Genomic DNA, 22099 nt, shown 5'->3' with positions numbered 1-22099 from the left:
TATAGTATATACCAGTAAAACAGAAAAAAAAGATCAAAACAGTTACGCGATTGGCGCCAGCACACGGGCCAGTCGATGTCAGATTTATTGGACGAAGGGTGTAGTATATTTTGTTAAGGTAACGCCCTTCTTTTCTATACCTTTAACTCAAGTGGGGGGAGATAGTTTTTTTTTTTTTATTCTTTGATTTTCTTTTGTCTTTGGGATGGAACCGCTTACCGATAAGACCTCCTATAACGTTAAGCCGCGCAAAAAGGTTTAAATACGTGCGGCTTTTGTTTTTCGGACTTTTTCTGAATTTTCTCCTCCCACTTTCCGGTTGTCTCTCTCTCTCTCTGTGTATATTTCACATTATTAGAGAGTTCAGTATACTAATAGAGAATAACAAAAAATATAGAACAGTTAATTAGGGAAGATATGAGGAAGAAGAAGAAAACGGGTGGGGGGGGGGCATGAATTTTGTCGGGCCGGCGAGTGCGCAATTTTGATGCGGAGAGCTTCAATTGCAACCTCTGAAATAGAGTCTGCGTACATTATTATAACGAGATCGACTTCATGTCGCGACACGCAGACACCGACCTCATTAACTATTAGCGCTCGTTTGTGTCTGCGCACCAGAGAATTAGGGTAAGAAGCAGCGAGTCCAAACAAGGAAATCGATCAGCTCGTAAACGGCACGTTTTGTTGTTTTTTTTCCAGAAAGAAAACGTAATTAGGTAAAGGCCAAAACCAGGACTGTATAGAGCCTCTCAATCCAGCACGCGCTCCATGTTTTCAGCTTCCTGTTATTCTTCCACCGCCTCTTGTGATTATTATTATTTTCACTCGTCTGTTATTGGCCAAGGCGTGGCGAATCGAGCCCCCCAAAAAACATTCGTGCGGTCACACGGTGTGCGCATTTATTAATTGATTTAGAAGTAAGAAACGAATGCTTATATAATTGCTTGACAAAGCAACAAGTGTATACATACTTTTGAAACAAGTGCTGCGCTGTATAACGCGTGTGTGGTTTATATGTAATGCCAGCAGTTAATGAATCCCGGTGACCATGTTCGACAAGCCATGTCCTCCATTAGAGCTTAATTGGTGGCGCCTCTGTATGTACACACACATCGTGCTTGGCTTTACATCCGCAATAATCGATACAGACTATATACGCCATTTCTTTTTGGGCTTTTGATATTATAGTGCCTTGAATCGAAGCGCAGAATGCCGATTGTATGTTCGGCCACGAAAACACATTTTAATCGAAATTTTTAAATTGAAAACAACGTCAGACGTACATGTAGGAACGAAATGCCACCCAACGCGATGTTTTCTTTTTGTTTTTGATGCTTGACATTAATTTCAATCATTATGCAACTTTCTTGTTTGCTTGTGGTCCTTTATTTTTGGAAGGTTTTTTTGATTCTGCATCGATTTTTGGAATTAATGAATTGATGCATTCCAAATCATCCCGACTGCCTTCCCCAACTGGTTTGGACGATTGGCAGCAGCGATTTCAGTCTCGTTTTCTATATGAACAGAAAATTATATGTTTTTGGTTTTGCTTTTTCTTGAAATCCCCGCCAGTTGTGCGATAGACAAAAGTGATGGCGTCGTTCTTTCCTTTTGTTTTCTTCCGTTTTCTCGAATTTGGGGAGCATTTGCGCAACAAAAGAATGAACCGAAAAAATAAAAAAGGGCGAAACCAACTGGTCGATGATATTTTTAGCTTTTGCCTCCCTCCCCCTCCTTTAAAAGAAATGCTTTTGTGTCTCTGCGTGAGCGCGTGTGGCGTGGATGTGTCCCGTTGCGGTCTGTTCAACAACAACAAAAAAAAAGCCGAAAAAATGTGAAGATGAAAACCGAAAGAGACAAGTCAAAGACAACAGCTCTCAAGGATGGAACTCGATGTTTTGTCGATATTTTGGAACAAATGCAGCATTTAGAAAAAAAAAACTAGGGCCACGCCCCAACACTCAAAGCCGACAGCATCAAAAGCGCATACGGTTAAAAACTAATAAAAGCGTTTTGCAATGAACAAAAACAAAAACAAAACAGACAAAAGGGTTAAACCACAGTGTTACGAGGTTACGATAACACGGCGGCAATTTGAAACGCATTTTTTTTGGGGTTTGGCGCAAGGAACAACAGCATCCGCACGCGCTCTTCTATTACATCCGCATTTCGTTCACTCGTACGTTATATAAGAAGATCGCGCGAGGTGGACACAAATCATTCAAATATACCAAGATAGTCATCGACATCAAATAAAAGGGAATTGATTATTTAAATAAGAAAATAAAAACAAAAGCTTCTCCGCTTGACTCGATGGAGGAAAAACAAAAAATAATAGAAAACGCTTGACATCGTTACGAAGGCCTATTGATGAATGTGACGAAAGAAGTTGGACGTGGCTCGAATGGATCCTCGCGATGGACACGAAAAATTGGGTCTTAAAAAACAAAAAAAAATTCGATATTTTTTCCAGCTGAAAAGTAAAAAAAGGTCCGAAGCTTTTTGAAGAGGAGAAAGAGAGAAGTGGTCGTTGATGTATCGTCATCTGAATATAAATCAAGGCGCCCGATGTATCGCTGGCAGCACATTTTGATATGGGGCTACCTTACAAGGCCAGTATCAACATTGGAAAGGGGGGGCGGGAGAAACGACCCCAAAAGAAACAGACAGAGCGGGAGGTAGGTAAAAAAAAAAAAAAAACGAATATACATAAACACTAGACTAGCTGAATGATCAAGTCTGATTGTGTTGCTGGATCCAACTTCTTTTTCTAATGGACTTGTATACGAAGGAGATGAGGAATGCGAGACTCTTGTCGTGTTTGATAATGGAGCCAGCGTGCCATCTCTCGTACACACACACACACACACACACACACACACACACACCATGCTTCTTATTCTTTTTTGGTTTTTGTTTTTTTTCGGGCTATATAAATATATAAAAGGTGATACAGGGGAATGTGGCCTGTCAACGTGATTCATGCCACCAGAGGCGCAACTGTCATTGCTTATACTGTCTCTCAGTCACAAGCCCTTATTTATATATATACAGGATATAATTGATCGGCCAATCAGACAGGGCTCCTATACTTTTTATTTTTCCAGCCTTATTTTCCTTCCCCCCCCCCTTCTTTTTTTTAAATAAATTTTTCTTGTGATGTCGTCTTCGTAGATTTTCTCCCCCCCCCCTTTTAAGAGTCGATGTTGCCTGATGTGTTCGAGTGTCGCCCAGTCAATCCATCAATCGCATTAAATTTAATCCACCTCGCTATACTATATCTGTATAGACATGCATATACGTATATAGAACGCATCGCAAAGAGCAATGAACAACAACAACCAAAAGGCGGACATTATATAAAAGAGATCAAGGAAAAAGGATGTATATCCGGACACGGCAAGATTCGTGCACCAACTTGATTGAATGTTAAACACTGATGGCCAGAAATGAGTGGTAGTAAGGTCATCGGATTTTTTGAACGTCTCAAGTACCTCGATAGCAAAGAGAAAATTAAATAAAAGGTTGTTGTTGTTGAAGAGAAGCCGGTCACCGGACTGCATAGTTTTGTAGACCTATTGATCAGCTCCGTATATAGAGAGAGGATACAAATGTTGGGCTGGGGGAGGGTAGTATAGGCTATAGTAAATGTACGTATAGGATGGAGGGAGTGTGTGGATGCCATATCATGAAAGATCTTGCAAAGAGAGAATGTATATCGAGTATAACCGGGGATTCTTTAACGGTTATGGCGCCGGCTTAATTGCTTTTCCCTCCTACCACGGGTTCATGAAAGGTTCAAATTGGGGCTAAGGAAAAGGAAAGAAAGAAAGAAAATAAAATAAATAAAAAGTGTGGGTGATATGGCAGCCGTTGGTTTGTAGTCCGTGTGCCCAACTATCGACAATGGCTAATAATTCTTGTTGGCCTTGTCGCGTTTGTGTCGAGTATATATCAGAAGAAGGAAACAAGAAAAGGAGCGCACACAGGAAAGATGAAGAAAAAAGGTACAAATAAAATCAAGACTCACAAAAATTCATGTAGCGGCTAATGTGCTTGTTTGGCTCTCCAACCCGCAAGAGGCTCGTATATAGAAGAAGAATAGCTTCAAAAGCTTCACAGCTGAAGGCATTTACAGGAGCGTTAAAAATCACACACGGGCAATGCTTTTTATTTTCTTTCCAATTCAAGAAATCAATAAGCAAAACAGAAGAATGGGTCGTTTTTTCAATCATCAATGTACGTTTTTTTATGGGTTTGTTTGTTGCTCAAAATGCTATTCTCTTCTCGATGCGCTAATGGCCATCCGGTCTGTTTTCCTGTTGCCATTTTTTTTTTTTAAATAGCGGATTTTTTAAACATTCAGAATTTTACAGCAAAAAAATAAAATAAAAGGTCACACGAAAATTGGCTGCCTAATAAACGGACAGACTTATAGGATATGATGAAAATCGAGTAGCTTTTAATGAATTGGCCCATGATTTGTTGAGCTAATAAAAAAGAGCCGCTGAAAAGGGGGAGGCAATGAAAACGCGTTCAAAAATGTAATTAAATATACACACCAAAAAAAAAATAGATAGAAAATGGGGGGGAAATGAGCACGTGGGCGATCATGTTTGATGATTTATAGGCGACGAACGACACGTTGCCATGCATGTCACAGAGTTTTGTTACACACACACACACAACGATGATTTGAACAAAGAGTCAGGGGGGCCTATTTTGTCTATTGTCAATCGGCCCATAATGCGTATAGAGGACTCATCATATTATTACGTGATACAGTGACGCAGTCATCGTCAGACAGGAAGCCATAACCTCATTAAGTCAGTCCGGTTTTCTATTTTATGGAGGACGATGCATCATCATCATTGCGCTGCAATCATATCGTAAATTTAAAAAAAAAAAACTACAAAAACTAGGCAGTTTCCTATGACAATCAGTCGGCCGTGTAGAAATAAATAACTGGGACCTCCTTTCACCACCCAAATCTTATGATCCTTGATTTGGGCATTTTTCCTTTGTGTCTATATATAGGAAAACAATAAATGTAATCAAATACACACACATAGCGTGTGTGTGTGTGGCTTTGTCTCTGTTATTAGGGGCACAGCTTTCTTTCATTATGCAGGTAAAAAAATAAAAAACTAAAATGATTTATACGCTATGATATAAAGTCTGCGGTATGCTGCATTTCCTGTCGCGCTAAATTTCAAAAAAAACAACAAACAACGTCGGTTTGTATTTTAGGAGGGGGGGGGGCTTATTGATGTAGAGTACGATTTATGTATTTATTTTTTAGCGTCCACTTTTACAATGTCCACGTGTCGTAAAACCTACACGATGGCTGTTGATTTGCAGTTTTTCATTTTTATTTTTGAGGGGGGGACTTGTCGTTCCAGTTATTGTCCAGCACATATTTCTCTTTTTGATAGACAGCGAGGACATTTGGTGACGAAATTTCCACTTCAACACATTTAAAAAAAACAGAAAACAAAAGACGATAGTCGTCGCCATTCAGCCAACCTGATTACACATATCCCTTCCTCTCTCCCGATCAAGTTTTCCCACTATCGAAAAAGTGTATCACACACACAGACAGAAGTAGAAAATTATGATAATGTCGTTCTACTCCACCAAAAGTCGTTTGGTACGTTTATTTTCTCTTCGTTCACGAGGTACACATTTTTTAAAAAGGATTTCTAAGAAGAAAAAACAAACAAAAACAAAACAAAAATCTGACGGAATAAAAGGTTCAAAACAATTCAAACATGACACTTGACGGATTCATATTTGATTACATATACGTATATCGGACACGGCGATAATTCAGCAGTCCATCGCATTGGCCCAATGTTGTTTGAGTATTTTATTTCTTTCAAAAAGAATAATGGAATAACGACATTGACGTAAGAAAAACCAACAAGGGTGGCCATCAGCTTTGCGACCGGTTTTCTGTTTTGCCACTAACCTATTGTCATTTGTTTCTTCCAAAAGATGGGGAATGTGTGAGAAAAATTTGAATTTTTTTGAGCTCCTGATTCGGTATTTCGTTTTACATTTCGAGCCAATGAGAATATTGGAAACGAAATATGAGGCGAAAACCAATTCCATGTACCAGCCCAAGTCTTTTGCCCACCATCTCGTTGATGAACTCTGCTGTCGGTCGTTATAAATTGCATGTCGTTATTCCCTCGTTATAAAATGGCTGCTGTTTTCATTGGACTCGCCATGTTTGTCCTGAAAACTTGTAATAGAAACGACAGATGTTTTGTTTTTGTTGCACACACACACACACACAAAAAGCAAAAATGTGTTGCTATATACGCTCGTACACGCAGATAAAAACTGGAACACAATCTCCCTGGACACTACTGTGCGCACACACATAGCCAAAAGTGTGTGTGTGTGTACAACAGCAGCATTAAAGAAAAAGCGATGGCGATTCGGATGCATTCTTATGTACCCACGTCTATACAGAATTAGGTTTATAAGTGTACAAGAAGATGTTGTATATGCCATAAAGCTTCTTCCATCATATTTCACACCTGAACAGTTCAGGTATATACAACCAGCAGGGGAGCTCTTCCTATTCTTCTTGCCTGTACAGCCAAAGACTTAAGCCGTTCCCCATTTCAATTGACGTATATATACAGACACATAAGAGATGAATAACCAAAGTACCTTTGCAGATAGACAGAGAGAGAGAGAGAACTGTATGTACATAATAGAAAAGACATCGGTTACAAGGCTGCAATTTATATATACCCAGAGATTTAAATTGTTTGAGCCGATATGACCCACCGCTGTCGTATAGACGGTCAAAGAGAACACTAGGGATTTCATGGGATTGTTCCCTTTTTTTTGTCTTGGCCGGAAGAGGGACTATATATTGAAAGACATTCCGAATTCCGGGGGTTTTGTGTTATTATTATTCTTTTTTTTTTCTTTTTTCGCCCGTGTTGTTGGCTAGTTCGATCGGGTGCAACCGTATTTCGAGGGGGGGGGGCATATTGGATGTTATACACAAATCTCACAGATGCGGATGCATTTATGGCTTTTCCGTACATACTGCGCGAAGCTGTGCATAGAAAAGGGGTATATAGACGTTGTAAAAATGTGTCCAACCATCGGCAATGTTGTCTTTTCCGTGCCGGGGTTCAAAATCTAATAGGGTATAGTATAGAGAGAGACAGCCATCAGCAAAGATGCGAATATGTGCTGCCTAGCAAACAAATATAACAAAGAAAATAAGAGAGGGTGGTGGATAAAAGCAAGCGTTGGCTTTGATAACATTTCTCATCGAACATAAGCAGAACCCATACGGACGGCGGCCTCTGCTAATATCGACAACATTGACGATGACCAGTCGTCCAAGAATCCGCAGAACAATAGCGTCTGTATATACACACATATATATCTATCTGGCTGTGTGTAGACGTCGCGCGCGTCGCTGCCTCAATTTGATTAGTCCACCCCTCTGTGTGACCCCCCCCACTCGTTCAGTCTCGTCGCTATTTATTTATTTATTTATCGATATTAGTTCTGCTGCCGTGGCCCCCCGTTATATGCACATTCCCTTGTTTACTGTCCCAAGGCCTATAAGCTCTCTCGCGTCTTAAAAAGCAATTTTCCCTTTTTTTTTTTTTCGACACTGACCATCACGGCTGTTCGAGATTTTGTGAGGCAGATTTTATTTTGAGGGTGGCTTGAGTATGGCAGGGGTATTCGGAAGTATGTATATGTATAAACAGAGACGGACACGTCGTTTTCTGGAAATGGTTTGCCAACACGCAATCCAGACGCCGAGACTAACTCGCGGACGATGTATTACGCACGCGACCCGCATTCAACGTATACACAAGTCTATCGGCGTACACACACACACAGAGCACCCACGCAAACAAGCATTTTTTTTTCTCCCCTTCTTTCAAATTGAGAACAAATGATGTTTCATTTTTCCGCTATTTATCCTTTTGGCTGCGAGTTTCAAACGGGCTCTTGTTACGTGCCTAACTTGAATTTCCAACAGCTGTCAATCGTCTTTTTTCTGGCTTATTGTTGATTGAACGAAGCATCGGGTTTGAACCCCGAACGACGAATGCAATTGAAACTGGTCAGCACAAAACGTTATGTGGGGCTGGACGATGTTGGGCTTACCATTGGTCGTGTGTAAACGTCATCAGCGAATATACACGTAACTGCATATACGTAAATCAGAGGATCATTGAGCCTGTAGCGGCCTTAGAATCGGCCATTTTCCCAGGAGCGAGGCCTGTCATTAGGCCTCGTTAAGGCGAGGGCTGTGCTGGCTTTGTTTATACTCATCAATAAAAAAAAAAAAAAAAACGCCATGACGTGGTGGATATCTTCAAAAGCTGGGCGCGCAAGGAAAAACAAGAAGCTCTTTTATTTTGAGCTTCTCCGTCGATCTGTTTCTCTAATTCTCTGGGCCCTTCTCATTCTGATCCCTTTTCTCCCTTTTTTTCTTCCGGAAGGCGACTGAGCTCATCAGCTGTGTTATGCCGAGATAGAAATAATAAATCGCTATGTATCCATAACGATGCAGCGTCTTATGCGGAAGAATATTTATACTAAACGGTTGGAACTATTTTGCGTGTTCCATTGCGCCAGTGGCAAACAGGGCAGGATCAAGAAGCCATACCTTGTGTATTAGTGTGATGCCTCGTAGGGGGGTAAAAAAAAAATGGCTATTGTTTATTTAGTCATTGACTATATGTAGAAGAAAAGCCGAAGGCGAGTGTTAAAAAATAAAAAAAGGGGAGAAAGGGGGCAGGTCTTGGTTTAATTACGAGCGCGAGCCATCAGAGGAGTTGAAGCTGGACGAGGGGAAAACAAAACACATACGTTGAGACGGAGGGCTGGCAGCTGGACCGAAAATGAACAATCAACCCCTTTTTTTTCATCTTCTTCTTCCGACTTCCGTCTCCACATCCACATGTTATTCTTACGGCGTCTTTCCCGAGGCGATTCGAAAGACAACTGATCTACGTATATTATTAGGGACTTGAAATGATAGAGCAGGCCTTATATACGTATATAGTATTGATATCATTGAAATCCACGAGGAAATTGGGATGAAAACTGCGTCCAGCTGTTTCTCCGTGTCTTTCATTCATCACGACCCGCGTTTGGTTCACACACAATAGACAACACGTTTGGTAATTACACATACTTTGTCCAGCCACCACCCTTCTAATTGAATTCTTTCTGTCTGGCGCTCTTCTGCCTCTCCACGACGCTATAAAGTACCGAAGAGACATGTCCATATAAATCGTCTAAAGAGTTTCGACCAATTTGTTTATTACACAATGTGTTACTTCATATTCGATGGATACCAAATGAGAGGCCTATATCAGAGATTGCCATCGATTTCGTTGATCTCTTACGTTTTTTTAAAAATAAATAATAATAGCACTACTAGTTGTATTGTATTGAACAGTATTGATAATCGATCGGAAACCCTTGTGATTTTTGAAGAGGGGGGTGGTGACACAACAACAAAACACAATGACAGGGCGCACACATAAGAAATAGACACAGAAAATTGGTATGTCATTGGTTATTGTCAATAGAATTTATCTATGTTATATTTTTCTGTTAATACAAACACGTCTAGTATATAGTCTAAAAGAGAGAGGGGGGGAGTCCAAAGAGAACAAACCGGATCGAAAATGCTCTTCGTTTGGTTATTGTAACAGACGCGGATTCTTTTATAACTGGACAGCTGAATCTGCCCGACTATGGAGGAGGTTAAAAGTCTCCGAACGAGAGACAGAGGGGTTGAACCGGAGGAGGGTGTGGTGAAAACGACATGAGGATTCACAGATGGCTCATCGTCATTTTCCTTCTATCCATTTAAACTGGATGGGCATCTCTCGTACGAAGGGCAAAGTATAAAGAATCTGAAGAGAGAGAGGGTTTCAGCTGGACGAGGGGGTCGTCCATTGGGCCACAGATAGCCAAAGTGGGTAAAAAGAGACAGACACGTATCAAGAGAGGATTCCCATCAAGCGCAGCGAGCCACCAACAAAAGGCTAAAAAGGATTAGTAAATATATATTCCGATCTTTTCAGACGACTCCGACACCCCTTTTTTTTCTTTTACAACAACCTCCCCCACGCGCACATTTGTCCATGTGCCCAGTCTAACGAAAAATCCTTGCCCGCTAGGGAGGTTAGTTGTCTAATTTTTTTTTACCGGACGAATATTGTGTCAGTTTGTCCAATAACAAGGTGACATACTAGATGACCGGTCAAAGAGTTCATCTCGGAATACATGTCTAATCTAACGTCGAATCGCAAAGAAGACAAAAGCTTTTCATATCCACCAGCCATCCGGACGTGGGCATTTTCTTAATTGGAAATTCCAGGTCCGTCTCTCTCTCTCTCTCTGACGATTGGATTTTTGTGTGTGTGTTGTTGTTGCCCTTTGCACACGTCATTCGATAGCTCTTACAAGTCAAAAAGGACCAGCAGCCAATAATGAAACGGAAGCGTTCTTGATAGATCTTTATTATTGCGCACTCTGAAAATAGAGAAGGGACAAAATAAGGATTCTCTTGTTTCCGGCACGGAAAAAAAAGGATTTTATTATTTCGTAGATGGATATAGCGCTATCCGGCCATGTCAATTCGTCATCAAAAGAGAAATCGTTAGTAGTAGAGAGTCCGATGAAAAAGACCAAACTTGCCGTACAAGCAAATGGCGAATCCAATTGGATTCGGAGGGGCCACCACTTTGGATTAGAATAACTCAAAAAGCACAAGTCCCACGTGAAAATGAAACCGATTTTCGGAATGCTCGTTTCATTTCGAATCAGAATAATGTACTTTCATAGCTCTAAACAGTTTTTTTAAAGCAATAATAAACAGAAAAAGCCGAGCTTATTTTAAAAAACCCGACTTTTTTTTTCTCGAACAATCATCAACTCGGAATTGGATTAAATCTAACTTATTATAACCCAATTCGAACGCTGGTTAACGTATAATCAACAACTTAAATCGAGACCCAAAATTGGGTTCGGTATAGCTTTTAATTCTATTTTTTTTTTTTGTTCTTTCTCCTCTGATGTGTGTTGCACATCGTTTCTGAGAAGCGATGGCTCCAGCTGTCGGGAAGATCATTAGGATTATTAGTGCACGAGTATAGATAGAGAGCAGCCGCGCACCAGTAGCAAAAGATATGAGGCACAACCCCCGAAAGAAAAAAAAAAAAAAGGGAAATGACTGAAAGAGATGGAAAACCTGGACACATTTCTTCTTTCCTTTGCTCAACTATTACGTATTACACAGCACACATAGCTCGTTACGGCTTAGCAAATGAGCAGCAGGCCGAAGAGATGTTTGCGTCCATTATTCTTTCTGCTCGATCATTTCAGTCAACAAAAAAGTTGAGCTTCCAACAAAAATAAAAAAAAATTGTTAAACTATTTCTAGAGATAGTGAAAAATAAATAAAAAAGACAGGCGCAAAAGAGAGACTAGCCGATTCATCAACTCATTGCGACGCTCACTTATGTGCGCTGCTTTGGTCAAAAGAAAAAAAAGTTGAACTCTCTTTTTTGAACGGCCAATTGGCCCTCCGACTGACGCCAGTTTCCATATACTCCATCATTCTGAACGGAAGGAGTACACGCAAAGCCGCCCCCCCTCCGCCTGTCTTTTGCTAAAAGCACGAGACTGGGATGCTAATCAGTTCATCATTATCGACGTGTCACGCGCTGCTGCTCTTAGTCCCTTCAAACATTTCCAGTTTTTTTTTTTTCATTTTCTGTCTTTCACTGCGCAAAAACAAAAGAAGAGTCTCTTATGTGTGTGTGTGTAGGCTCAAGCGTAACGAGCCCAACGCATCCTTTTTTTGAAATACTTCATCATCGAAACATACAGACAAATAGCTTGTTGTTAACGTCGCAGTCTTCTTCTATTTTTCTTTTGGGGATGGGAAATTTGCATATCTCGTAAAGACAATCAACTCAAAGCTCTTAATCTAGGCGACGATGACGAAGCTGGGCAGCAAACTGCGGGATATATTCTACACGCTAGAGTTTTCAAAAAAAGTATGAGAATGAAAAGGGCCATTTGAGTTGAACCGTGCACGCTCCTGCGGTCCCCCCCGCACACGCTCCCGACGTTATGTCGCTTCTATATCTTATCGGGCGTCATGTAATTATGCTTATTTACTGACACGCAGCACGGCTCGCTACTGCGTAGGCCTAACGCCTCCCTATACTTAAAGCTGCTGACGCTTATACGAGTTCAACAGTCCACATGCAAAACAGGCTATTATAACCAAAAGTAAACAGACAACGTTCAGCTGTCTGAAATCGGCGACGATCTGTCGACAATATCCTCCTCCACCCCACCCCAGAAATATGTGTATAGGATGCCGTCTTCCATTTCTATAGGGATTGGATTTTTTTGTGTGTGTGAATCGCGATGCTATTTGCGATACGTCCGTCAAACGGATAAAACGGCCAACGAAATAATGATTCAAAAAAAATAAAAGAAGAAGAAGAGATTTTTCCTATCCAATCAAAAGGATTTGACAGTGACGTATAGTATCAGATGCATACGCTGAACTTTTGAATGTACACCAAAGAAATTAGAAGACGGTTGACGAGCAACTGGCCATAAACATTCTCGAGCAATGCGTGCATGCGTAGGAGTGTAAGTTATACGACTCGTTTCCCCCCTCCCTACCCCAACTAAATATAGAAAAATATATATATAAATAATGCCAGTCCCATCGACGATGGTCTAAATGTCTTCGAACGAGCTCCTCTTTTTCTTTCTTTTTCGCGAGGGGGAGGAGGAGGAAACGCCGACGATGTGTACACGTCTCTCAGAAAAAGAGAAAGACAATCTTTGACATCAAGAAACGTTTGTTATGATTGGCTAGTCATGCGGAAAAGTGCCGCCGGATGCTTTAGTGCTCCTTCTTTCTCCCCACATCGATAACAACAGCAAATAACACCCCGTACGGACGTTTAAAATGTGATGTGCATCGCACAACAATTCAAACGAAAAATAAAATTCAATAACAATTAAATTGAGAATTTCTTTTAATTTCCTTCCGAGCAGCATCGAATGTCATCAATCGTTTTTCTTTGTAAACGAACGGTCAACAAATTGGACGATGCTGCGCTTGTTAGTGCGTATGTAGGCCGATAAACGTTTAACAAAAGGAACAAGTTGAGCAATGGAAATAGCGACATCAATGATGGAATTCTATAGCGGATGGGATATAGATATACACATAACATACAAGGAAAGCGGATGAGGGTGGACAACCACAGCAACCGCTTGTTCCAAACACCGGTTCATGTGTCTGCGTATGTGTGTAGACTTGCGCCTGTGTTTTGTGTATATACACACAAACAAACGGTGGTATACACACACACACCGGTCGGCGTTATGAATGTTTACATATATTTATATATAAATTACATACATATATATAGATAGTATATACGATAAACAGATTTATGAACAGGCATAGCGCAAGGTTTCAAACAGCTGTTTACACCAGACTGCGAAGGGGGGGAGTGAAAGAAAGACATTAGAAGGCCACAAACATCGTAGTCTATATCCGAAAATAGAACGGCGTGATGATGGCCCTTTTTTTTTTTTTGATTTTTTCGTTTCTTCTATTTTTCGCCGTTGTCTTCATTGTGCGCTGTCGTTTCGCCATATCTGGCCGGCTTATTGTCGTCCAACTGGACACAGCATATATATACGTCAGTGGAACACGATCTGTTTACACACAGTTCGTAATCAAAGGAAAGAAAACGACATTCAATAACGGACAACATATAGGCCGATTGATTCCCCTTATTTCCGGTTTATTGACTACCAACATTTCCGCCCCCATGTCCTCTCGTGTTCGATTGGGTCGTCAGACTCGTCAATTGATTGTCATCGAAAATTCGAAAACGAACTGGCATTGATTGTGAAATTGAGAGATTTCTAAAACTGGATCATTTTTTTTTGGTGCTGCCTTTGATGTGACAGATGAAGGAGGACCGGACGATCGAATGAACAACAATAACGAAAAGAGAGGCCGACGCAGGAAGAGAGACGAAGATGACGAAGACATGATGACGGCCAGCGATGAAGACGACCAAGAGGCCGTCAGTGACGTCGACGATGAGGAAGAAGAGGATCCTGAAGATCTGCCGGCCAGACTTAAGAAACAGACACGCGAAAGGGACGTCCTGCTGGCCACATCAGCTGCTCTGATGAACGAAGTGGCCATGACGGACAAAGCCCTGAATCTGCCATTCGCAGCGGCCAGTCAGGCTGCGCTTGGAGGCCAAGCTGGATCGACTGATCCATCAGCCGGAAACGGCCAGCTTCCGTTCCCGTACGCGGCGAAGCTGGCCGATGCCAACGTGACGCTGGACGCGCTTCAAAGCACCAAAATGGCCATCGCCCAGTTCGCCGCAACGGCCATGGCCAACAAAGATTCGCAGAGCCCGGCTGCTATGCAAGAGCTGGCCCTCTTGCAATCAACTCTGTACGCTCTTCAGCAACAGCAAATGATGCAGTTGCAATTGATCCAGCAGCTTCAGCAGCAATTGCAGATGAACAATCAAACCGACCAAGCGGCCGCCGTTCCAGCAGCGGCCAGTTCGACTGACCGACCAGTTGGCGCCATCATCAACCAATTGGCCGCTTCCGGCAGGGAAGGCGGAATGGCCAACCTGATGGGATTCGTGGCCAATCATCAACATGCCAACAGCCTCGTGGCTCACGAAACGGACCCTGGCACAGCAGTCAGAGCCTCCAGCGGCAGCGAGAACAGTTCGCGCACTTCAACTCCAGCGGCCCGTCCTCGCGAGAGCGGACCTTCCGGCCAAGCGGAACTGCGCGGTCGGAGCGCGTCGGCAGCTCCGCAATCGCCGCGGGCCGGTGGCAAAGACGTCCGCCGATCGCGGGAAGAACATCACGTTCCATCGTCCGCAACGGCCAAGATTCTTCCGGCCCAGTCAGCGCCATTAACATCTAACATAACAGCAGCAACTACGGTGACGTCCGGCAGCTCATCGTGGACCAGTTCAATTTACTCTCACAACACTTTCTCGACGGCCAGTCTCATGTCGCAACTGCCCGGCGGATCGCTAGCGGACACCATCCTGCAGACGTCGGAGCCTCCGACCAATCCGGAGGGACCCAGTACGCTGGATCCTGCTGCAGAGGACGGCGCAGCAAGTGTTGAACAACGCCTCGCAAGGACTGCTGGCCACCAATCTGGCCGACGAGCTGGGCTTCCGCAACGGACTCGGAGGAACGTCGGGAGGCGGCCATTCGGGCAGCGGATCGAACGGCGCGGGCGACGGAGGTTGCGGCAACGGCTCCAGCGGAGGTAAGAAAGATCAGCTGTTCAAACACCGTTGCCGCTACTGCGGCAAAGTGTTCAGCAGCGACTCGGCCCTGCAAATTCACATCCGATCGCACACGGGCGAGCGGCCGTTCAAGTGCAACATTTGCGGCAATCGATTCACGACGAAGGGCAACCTCAAAGTCCATTTCCAGCGACACGCCCAGCGTTTCCCGCACGTCAAAATGAATCCGCACCCCGTGCCCGAACACCTGGACAAATTCCATCCTCCGCTGCTGGCCCAATTCGACATGGACGAGTCGAAAATGTCGCCACCTCCGCCGCCTCCGCCGCCGGCCGGACCGCATCATCACCATCATCACCATCACAGTTTCCTCCCACCGTCTTCGTCATCCATCGCCGTTAGTCACGCAGGTCATCACCATCAGCCGCACCATCCGGCCCAGTCCAGCAGTCTCTTCCGTTCGGCCCCCGTCGTGCCCGTATCCAATTCGTTTCTGTTCCGGCCGCATTCCCTCGGCGATCTAATGCCGGCCGGCATCCGCCCTATGTTTCCACCTCTGATGGCCGTGCCGCCGATGCCCATAGACACTGCGGCGGAGGAATCGCCGGCCAAGGAAGTGGCGGTTCCGGAACCGGGGCCGATTGAGAACAACACGAAAGAGACGGAACGGCCGGAGTCACCGATCAGAGCGGACGCGGTCGTCAAAATCGAACGGCAGGACGATGAGAGCAACGACAACGAGGCTGACAATGAAATGAACGAGCAAAGGGAAACGGATTCGCCCGTTGGCGATGGCCGGGACTCGTCCGGTGAAACGCCCCGACCAGCGGCGGAAGCAAAAAACGGCGAAACGGCCGATGAAAACAGCCGCCATGCGGACCATTCGGTCGACGACCAATCGTCGTCCACCAGTCAACAGGATGAAGTGGTCCGTCCGTCGATGGACGAGCGGATCAAATGCAAACTGATCAGCCACAAACCTTACGACGACCTGGAAGATTCCGACGACGACGGCGATATGGACGACGAACCAGCCAATAAAGACCACAACAACAGCACGGACGGGCCGGAAAACCTGTCCGGCCGTAGATCGACCACCTCTTTATCAGACGGAGCGGAAGGATCTCCTCCACCGGCCGCAGTGGGCAACGGATCGCTCCTTTTTCAGCAACACTCATCCAACAATTCGGAAGTAGACAGTCCAGCCAACTCTGGATCGATTCGTTTCGCTTCGTTCCCTCCGCAAGCCCTGGCCAATGGTGGCCAGCCTGCGCCCGGTTTTATGCTCTTACCTAACGATGTCGATCCGGCCAAAGACCCGGCCATTTACACCAATTTGCTGCCCCGTCCCGGCTCCAACGACAACGCCTGGGAGAGTTTGATCGAGGTGACGAGAACGTCGGACACGGCCAAATTGCAGCAGCTGGTGGACAACATTGAGAACAAGTTGGTGGACCCGAATCAGTGCGTCGTCTGCCACAGGGTCCTGTCATGCAAATCGGCACTTCAAATGCACTACCGGACGCACACGGGCGAGAGGCCGTTCAAGTGTAAGATCTGCGGCAGGGCGTTCACAACCAAGGGCAACTTGAAAACGCACATGGGCGTCCACCGGGCCAAGCCGCCCGCCCGTCTGCTCCACATCTGCCCGGTGTGTCACAAGAAATTCACCAACGGGCTCGTTTTGCAGCAGCACATTCGTTTGCATACGGGCGAACCGACCGATCTGACCCCGGAACAGATTTCGGCCGCCGAATTGCGCGATCCTTTCCCTCATCCGGGATTTCCATTTCTTCCGGCCGGATTTCATCCGTTCTTACATCATCACCAGGCATCGCCATTCCTGCATCATCATCCGGGCTTCGCTGGACTCCAACAAGGCCCCGATGGGCTGCCCATCGGATTCCCGTTCTCATCCCGCAATCTCCAAGATGCCAAAGATGCCAACGGAGTCTTGATGGGGGAGCACAGAGACGGCGATAACGACGCTGATTTGGCCGGCGATGCCGAGATGGGCGGAAGCTCTTCCGAGGCCCTTTCGCCCACTTCATCGACGGCTTCATCTCAGCAACATCATCATCCGGGGCTGTTGGGTCTCCAGTTACAGCACCAATTGCAGCAGAGGATGCAGGCGGCCGGAGGTGAGGGACTGAGCGATGAGGAGCGTCATCAGCTGATCATGGCGCAAATCAGCCGGGCCAATGCGGAATTCTTCCGTAAATATCAACAGGATTTCGCGGATATGACGATGATGGATGACGATGAGGACGATGAAGACGGTGACGATGAAGACGGCGAAGAAGAGGAAGACTCTTCTCTCCACCAGGACGAACAGGCGAACGAACTGGACTCGCCCGACCGTCGGACCGCATCGCCTAGCAACGAACGCGCTAAGATCATGCGAAGCGATTTGATCAAAACTGAGAAAATGTCTGTCAGTTGCGACGAATCGTCGACGGCTGAGCAAATACGTCAGCAACAATTGCAACGTCTGCGTCAGTTTGAATTTTCGCCAACTCGCGCGTCGACTCCGGGCGAAAAGCCGCCGGCCATTAAGAAAATTCCGGCCAGCCCGACGATGGTCGTTAGTCGACCGTCGTCGACTAACGCGTCTATCCCGCTACCTCCACCACCGACGCCACCGTCTAAGCCATCGACTGCGGTTGGCCAACATCGGCCGTCTGTTTCTCCGCTGGACTTGACAGCCGGCCGCGGAGGTCCACCCATTTTCGGTGGGCCAACGTCTTCTTCTTCTTCCATTTCGTCGGCATCAACGACCTTCGTTCCGGCTGCTTATAACATGCAGCAATCCGGCGGGGGTCTAACTGTATCCAGCGGACTGACCGGGACGTCTGTTTCATTTTCAACATCATCCAGCCCGGCCATCAGCACCAACACTTCGCCAGCGTCGGCCCTTTCGTCGCTAACGACGGCCGTCATGGCATCGCCATCTTTCAACCCGCTCAACCTGCCAATCAGCGCTCCAGGTAAATCTATCCGCAATTCCGTTCTCCAATCGCCTCTCTTCCATTTGAGTTTGATGCAAATTCATAGATGGGTGTGGCTTGATTATCAAAATTTGATTATTATCATTTATTATTTGGTTTTTTGTTTTTGGGATGCGTTGGCGATGGTTTCAGGCCGCGGCAACACCACGTGTAACATCTGCTTCAAGACTTTTGCTTGTCACTCTGCCCTCGAGATCCATTACCGCAGCCATACAAAAGAGCGGCCGTTCAAGTGCGCCATCTGCGACAGAGGATTCTCCACAAAGGTACGTGCGCCTCTATTCAAAGAATCTCACGAGATCATCGTGTCGGTTGGATTTGAATTGAAAAAAATAAATTAAAACAAAACAAAATGTGCAGGGCAATATGAAACAGCACATGATGACGCACAAGAACCGAGACGGCACGCCCATTTCGGTCGAGTTGCTCAACAGCGTCAATGCCGATCGTTCGCGGTCAAGATCGTCTTCGTGCTCCGTTAAGGATTCGTCGAACAAAAGCAATTCTTCCGACGACTTCAACCTGCATCACAACCAGCACCACCTACCCCCGCCGCCTCCACCGCCGACTGGCGGCCAGTTCAACGATCGCCGGACTTCAGCCAACAACAACCTGGCGGCTCTGATGATGTTGAACAACCCGAGTCCGGCCGCACTCAAAGAGCATTGCCTGTCGTTGACCATCCAGCACAGCCACGACCGTAACGGAGGTGGTGGCGCTCTTCACCACCTGCATCACGAGAACGGCTTGCCTCTGAAAGAGCAAAACAATTCCGAGTTGCTATTGGCAACGGCGCAGCAGCAGCAACAGCTGATGCACATGCATCAACGCTCGGCCATGTCGCATCGCGCTAATTCATCGAGCGTTCACAATAAGCGAGAACAGGCGGCCAATCAACGGCCGACGGATGATTCGAGACGTCGCAGACGCTCTTCCGGTAGCAGCGAAAGTAGCAGCAGCATCAGCCCGGCTAGTCAGTTGGCCGTCGCTTCGGCAGCGGCCAATTCAGCCGGATCGCAACAGCAACAGATTTTGCATCAGTCCAGTCCGCCGCCCTATCGCGTTCACGGAGCTGCCCGTCGATCGGCTCTTCCCGTACCACCGGGACCATTGCCCGAACGCTATTAACATATAATCAGGTAAATGCTTTTTGAATTTTGCCATTCATTGTTTTTTTAACGCGTCGTTGACTCATTGCTGTTTCATTGGATTTGCTCGATCAGTTGGCCTTGGCTCCCGCGATGGATCTCATCGAATCTTTTTGGCCCGTCCGAACCCGGTGCTGCAAAAGGCTCTGCATTTGGACGCTGCATTTGTTTTATTTTAGGGAAACAGATTCTACTATTTGCCCTTTCTCTCCTTCCCATTTCACGCACATCTGGCCCACCCCCCTCATATACGAGACACATATCGTTACCCCTTTAGAAAATATTTCGCTCGTTAACATTGTTGAAGATGGATTGAATGTTTCTTGTCGTTCGTCAATCAGTTCTCCTTTTTCAAAATCATTTGCGTTTGGTCGGCGTTCAGTTTCTTGCTCTTGAGCTTCACGCATTAGTTATACATATACGTGCACGTTGATGTGTGTCCCTCTCTTTCTCTCTATTCTTTTTTCTTCTCGTTTCATTCCTTTCTAATGACAACACAAATGTTCAAATCTCTATATTTATCGATTTTAGATTCATTTTTTTTTTTGGTTGTTGTTTTGAATAAGGAGGTAAACCAAAAAAAAAAATTGGGGGAAAAGAAACAGCGTGAATTTCATGTTCGTGATTTAATCTGATCGTATGAATTTCTTCACTTTTCTTGGCTGCTGATGATGAATGTGTGCTGTGTTTATTATACTGTAACATGAATAACAGAATTGAAAATAAGGTTTGCTATTAGAAGAGGCTTGAACCTCCCCTGCACATTGACACGAGTTGGAAGACTATTTGGCCCGGGGGCACTCGCGCACGTTTCTTAGGCAAGGCTAAATTCAAAAGTGCAACCTAGACGGCCTTTCCTTGTCCACCTAAAGTCTCCCTCTGTTTAGTATTTTGTTTTTGTTTTATTTACTGTACTTCTTCTTCTCTTTTGTTTGTTTTTTTCAAAGGATGAGTCCCGAAAATTCTGTATACATCTCCATTACAATTGGCATATGAATCTATAGTGCACACACATTTTTTAAATTCTTTTTTAAGAATAGCATACAAACTCTTTCTTTTTTAAACCACCAACTCGGCGTCATTTAATTTCATTCTTCCTTTTTCCTTAAACAAAAATCACGTTTTGAAAAAAGAATTCAAAAAAAAACAAAACACGGTGGAAAATCTTTTGTCTGATTGGATCTGTCATATACATGTTCCTAACTAGATGCTAGTCGCCTCCTCCGCTCTACTCCACTTACAAAAAAAAACAAAAAAAACAAAACAAAATATTTTGCTTTTTGTCATTTTTTGTTTCTTATGCGTATACAAGTGTGAATACAATATAAATGTTAGGCTATACACGAACGATTGGGACTGTTTGTCTGACCCTTTTAGCTTTGTCAAATATAATTCGTGCAACACACGCACGCAGAAAACAACAAGAAACGCATTGTATAAATTTCATGTGTAACATTTCTAAGTTTCTTTCTACAAAATTGAATTTCCCGCTTCTTCTTCATTTTTTTTTTTCAAAATTCAATGTTTTCATTTGTCATCAACGTTCGTCTATTATATCCAACTTCTCTATACATTTTAGTACGGTATATACTTGCCACTTTATATTCCTCCCGATTCTCTCCACCCATAAAGTCGCCCTTCTTTTGTTTAAGTGTCTCTCTCACTTCACTTCGTCTTCTGTGCTCCATTGTACTTTTCGTTTCGAATTTTGACATTTGTTTCCTTATATATCATCTCCCCTATATTGCTCGGGGTCTCTGGGCATATTTCGAAAGCAAAACAAACAAACAAAAATGTCATCACGATTGCGAATAAAGGAATAATACCATTGCAAACTGATGTCGGAATAATGAACCAGACAATATAAGAACACACGAAAATAAGGTAGCGACGACCACACGCATACAACATACAGACGTTGAATTAGGCGGCCCGCAGTTGCTATAGTGTTAGTGTATTAGGCCATCATCCCGCATGAAAGAACTGCTAAATGGAATTAAAGTTTATATAGGCGGTTTATAATGCCACGCACGGTTCACATTATTTGTGTGTGTGGGTGGTTGCTTTATAATTGAATATAGTGGCTGTGTATTCAACTGGAAAATGGAGTTATTAAACAGCGGAGAGAGACGCTAATCCGCCCTCCAATTATCCAACCGAAACTGGTATAGACACCACTAACCTTGAAATGAGATCATTTTAGGTCCGTGTTTTGTTTTGCCGAGGAAACAATTAAGGGAAAAGCTGCAATCGAAATCCAAGAAACGAGTTTGCTATAGAGGGTCGAACATATCCGACAAAAGCACAAGGTGCGGTTCGTATGTATTTCATCATAATTCAACATAGTTCATCGTATAAAAGCAAGCAAATAACATCAGTTTCATATCAATGTTCATAACCTTCGATTTATATACACGTCAAAATTGTTTTGATTGTTATCCCGTTGTCACGACAGCCATCCAACGTTTCAAAAGAGCCATTTCAACTATATTGAATAGCTTTTGAAATGGGAAATGTTTTCAAAATTTGTTTGTGCATTTCTCGGAAGGAATGAAAAGGAAAACACAGATCCGACACG

At 44.3% G+C, this 22099-nt stretch overlaps 1 protein-coding gene across 1 annotated transcript in view; it reads left to right on the top strand.

Annotated features, from left to right (window-relative positions):
* The window catches only part of LOC116921950 (homeotic protein spalt-major), a 31522-nt gene extending 10166 nt beyond the window's left edge, over nt 1–21356 (top strand). The window contains 5 exon segments of the mRNA XM_032928313.2: nt 14032–15206; nt 15208–18352; nt 18506–18639; nt 18734–19512; nt 19597–21356. Of these exon segments, the coding sequence (XP_032784204.2) occupies nt 14032–15206; nt 15208–18352; nt 18506–18639; nt 18734–19501 (5222 nt within the window). The 3' untranslated portion in view covers nt 19502–19512; nt 19597–21356.
* The last annotated feature ends 743 nt before the right edge of the window (nt 21357–22099 follow it).

The sequence above is a fragment of the Daphnia magna genome, linkage group LG4 (genome assembly GCF_020631705.1).
Source record: "Daphnia magna isolate NIES linkage group LG4, ASM2063170v1.1, whole genome shotgun sequence".
NCBI lineage: Eukaryota > Metazoa > Arthropoda > Branchiopoda > Diplostraca > Daphniidae > Daphnia > Daphnia magna.
This window is presented reverse-complemented; position numbering and strand designations above follow the sequence as displayed.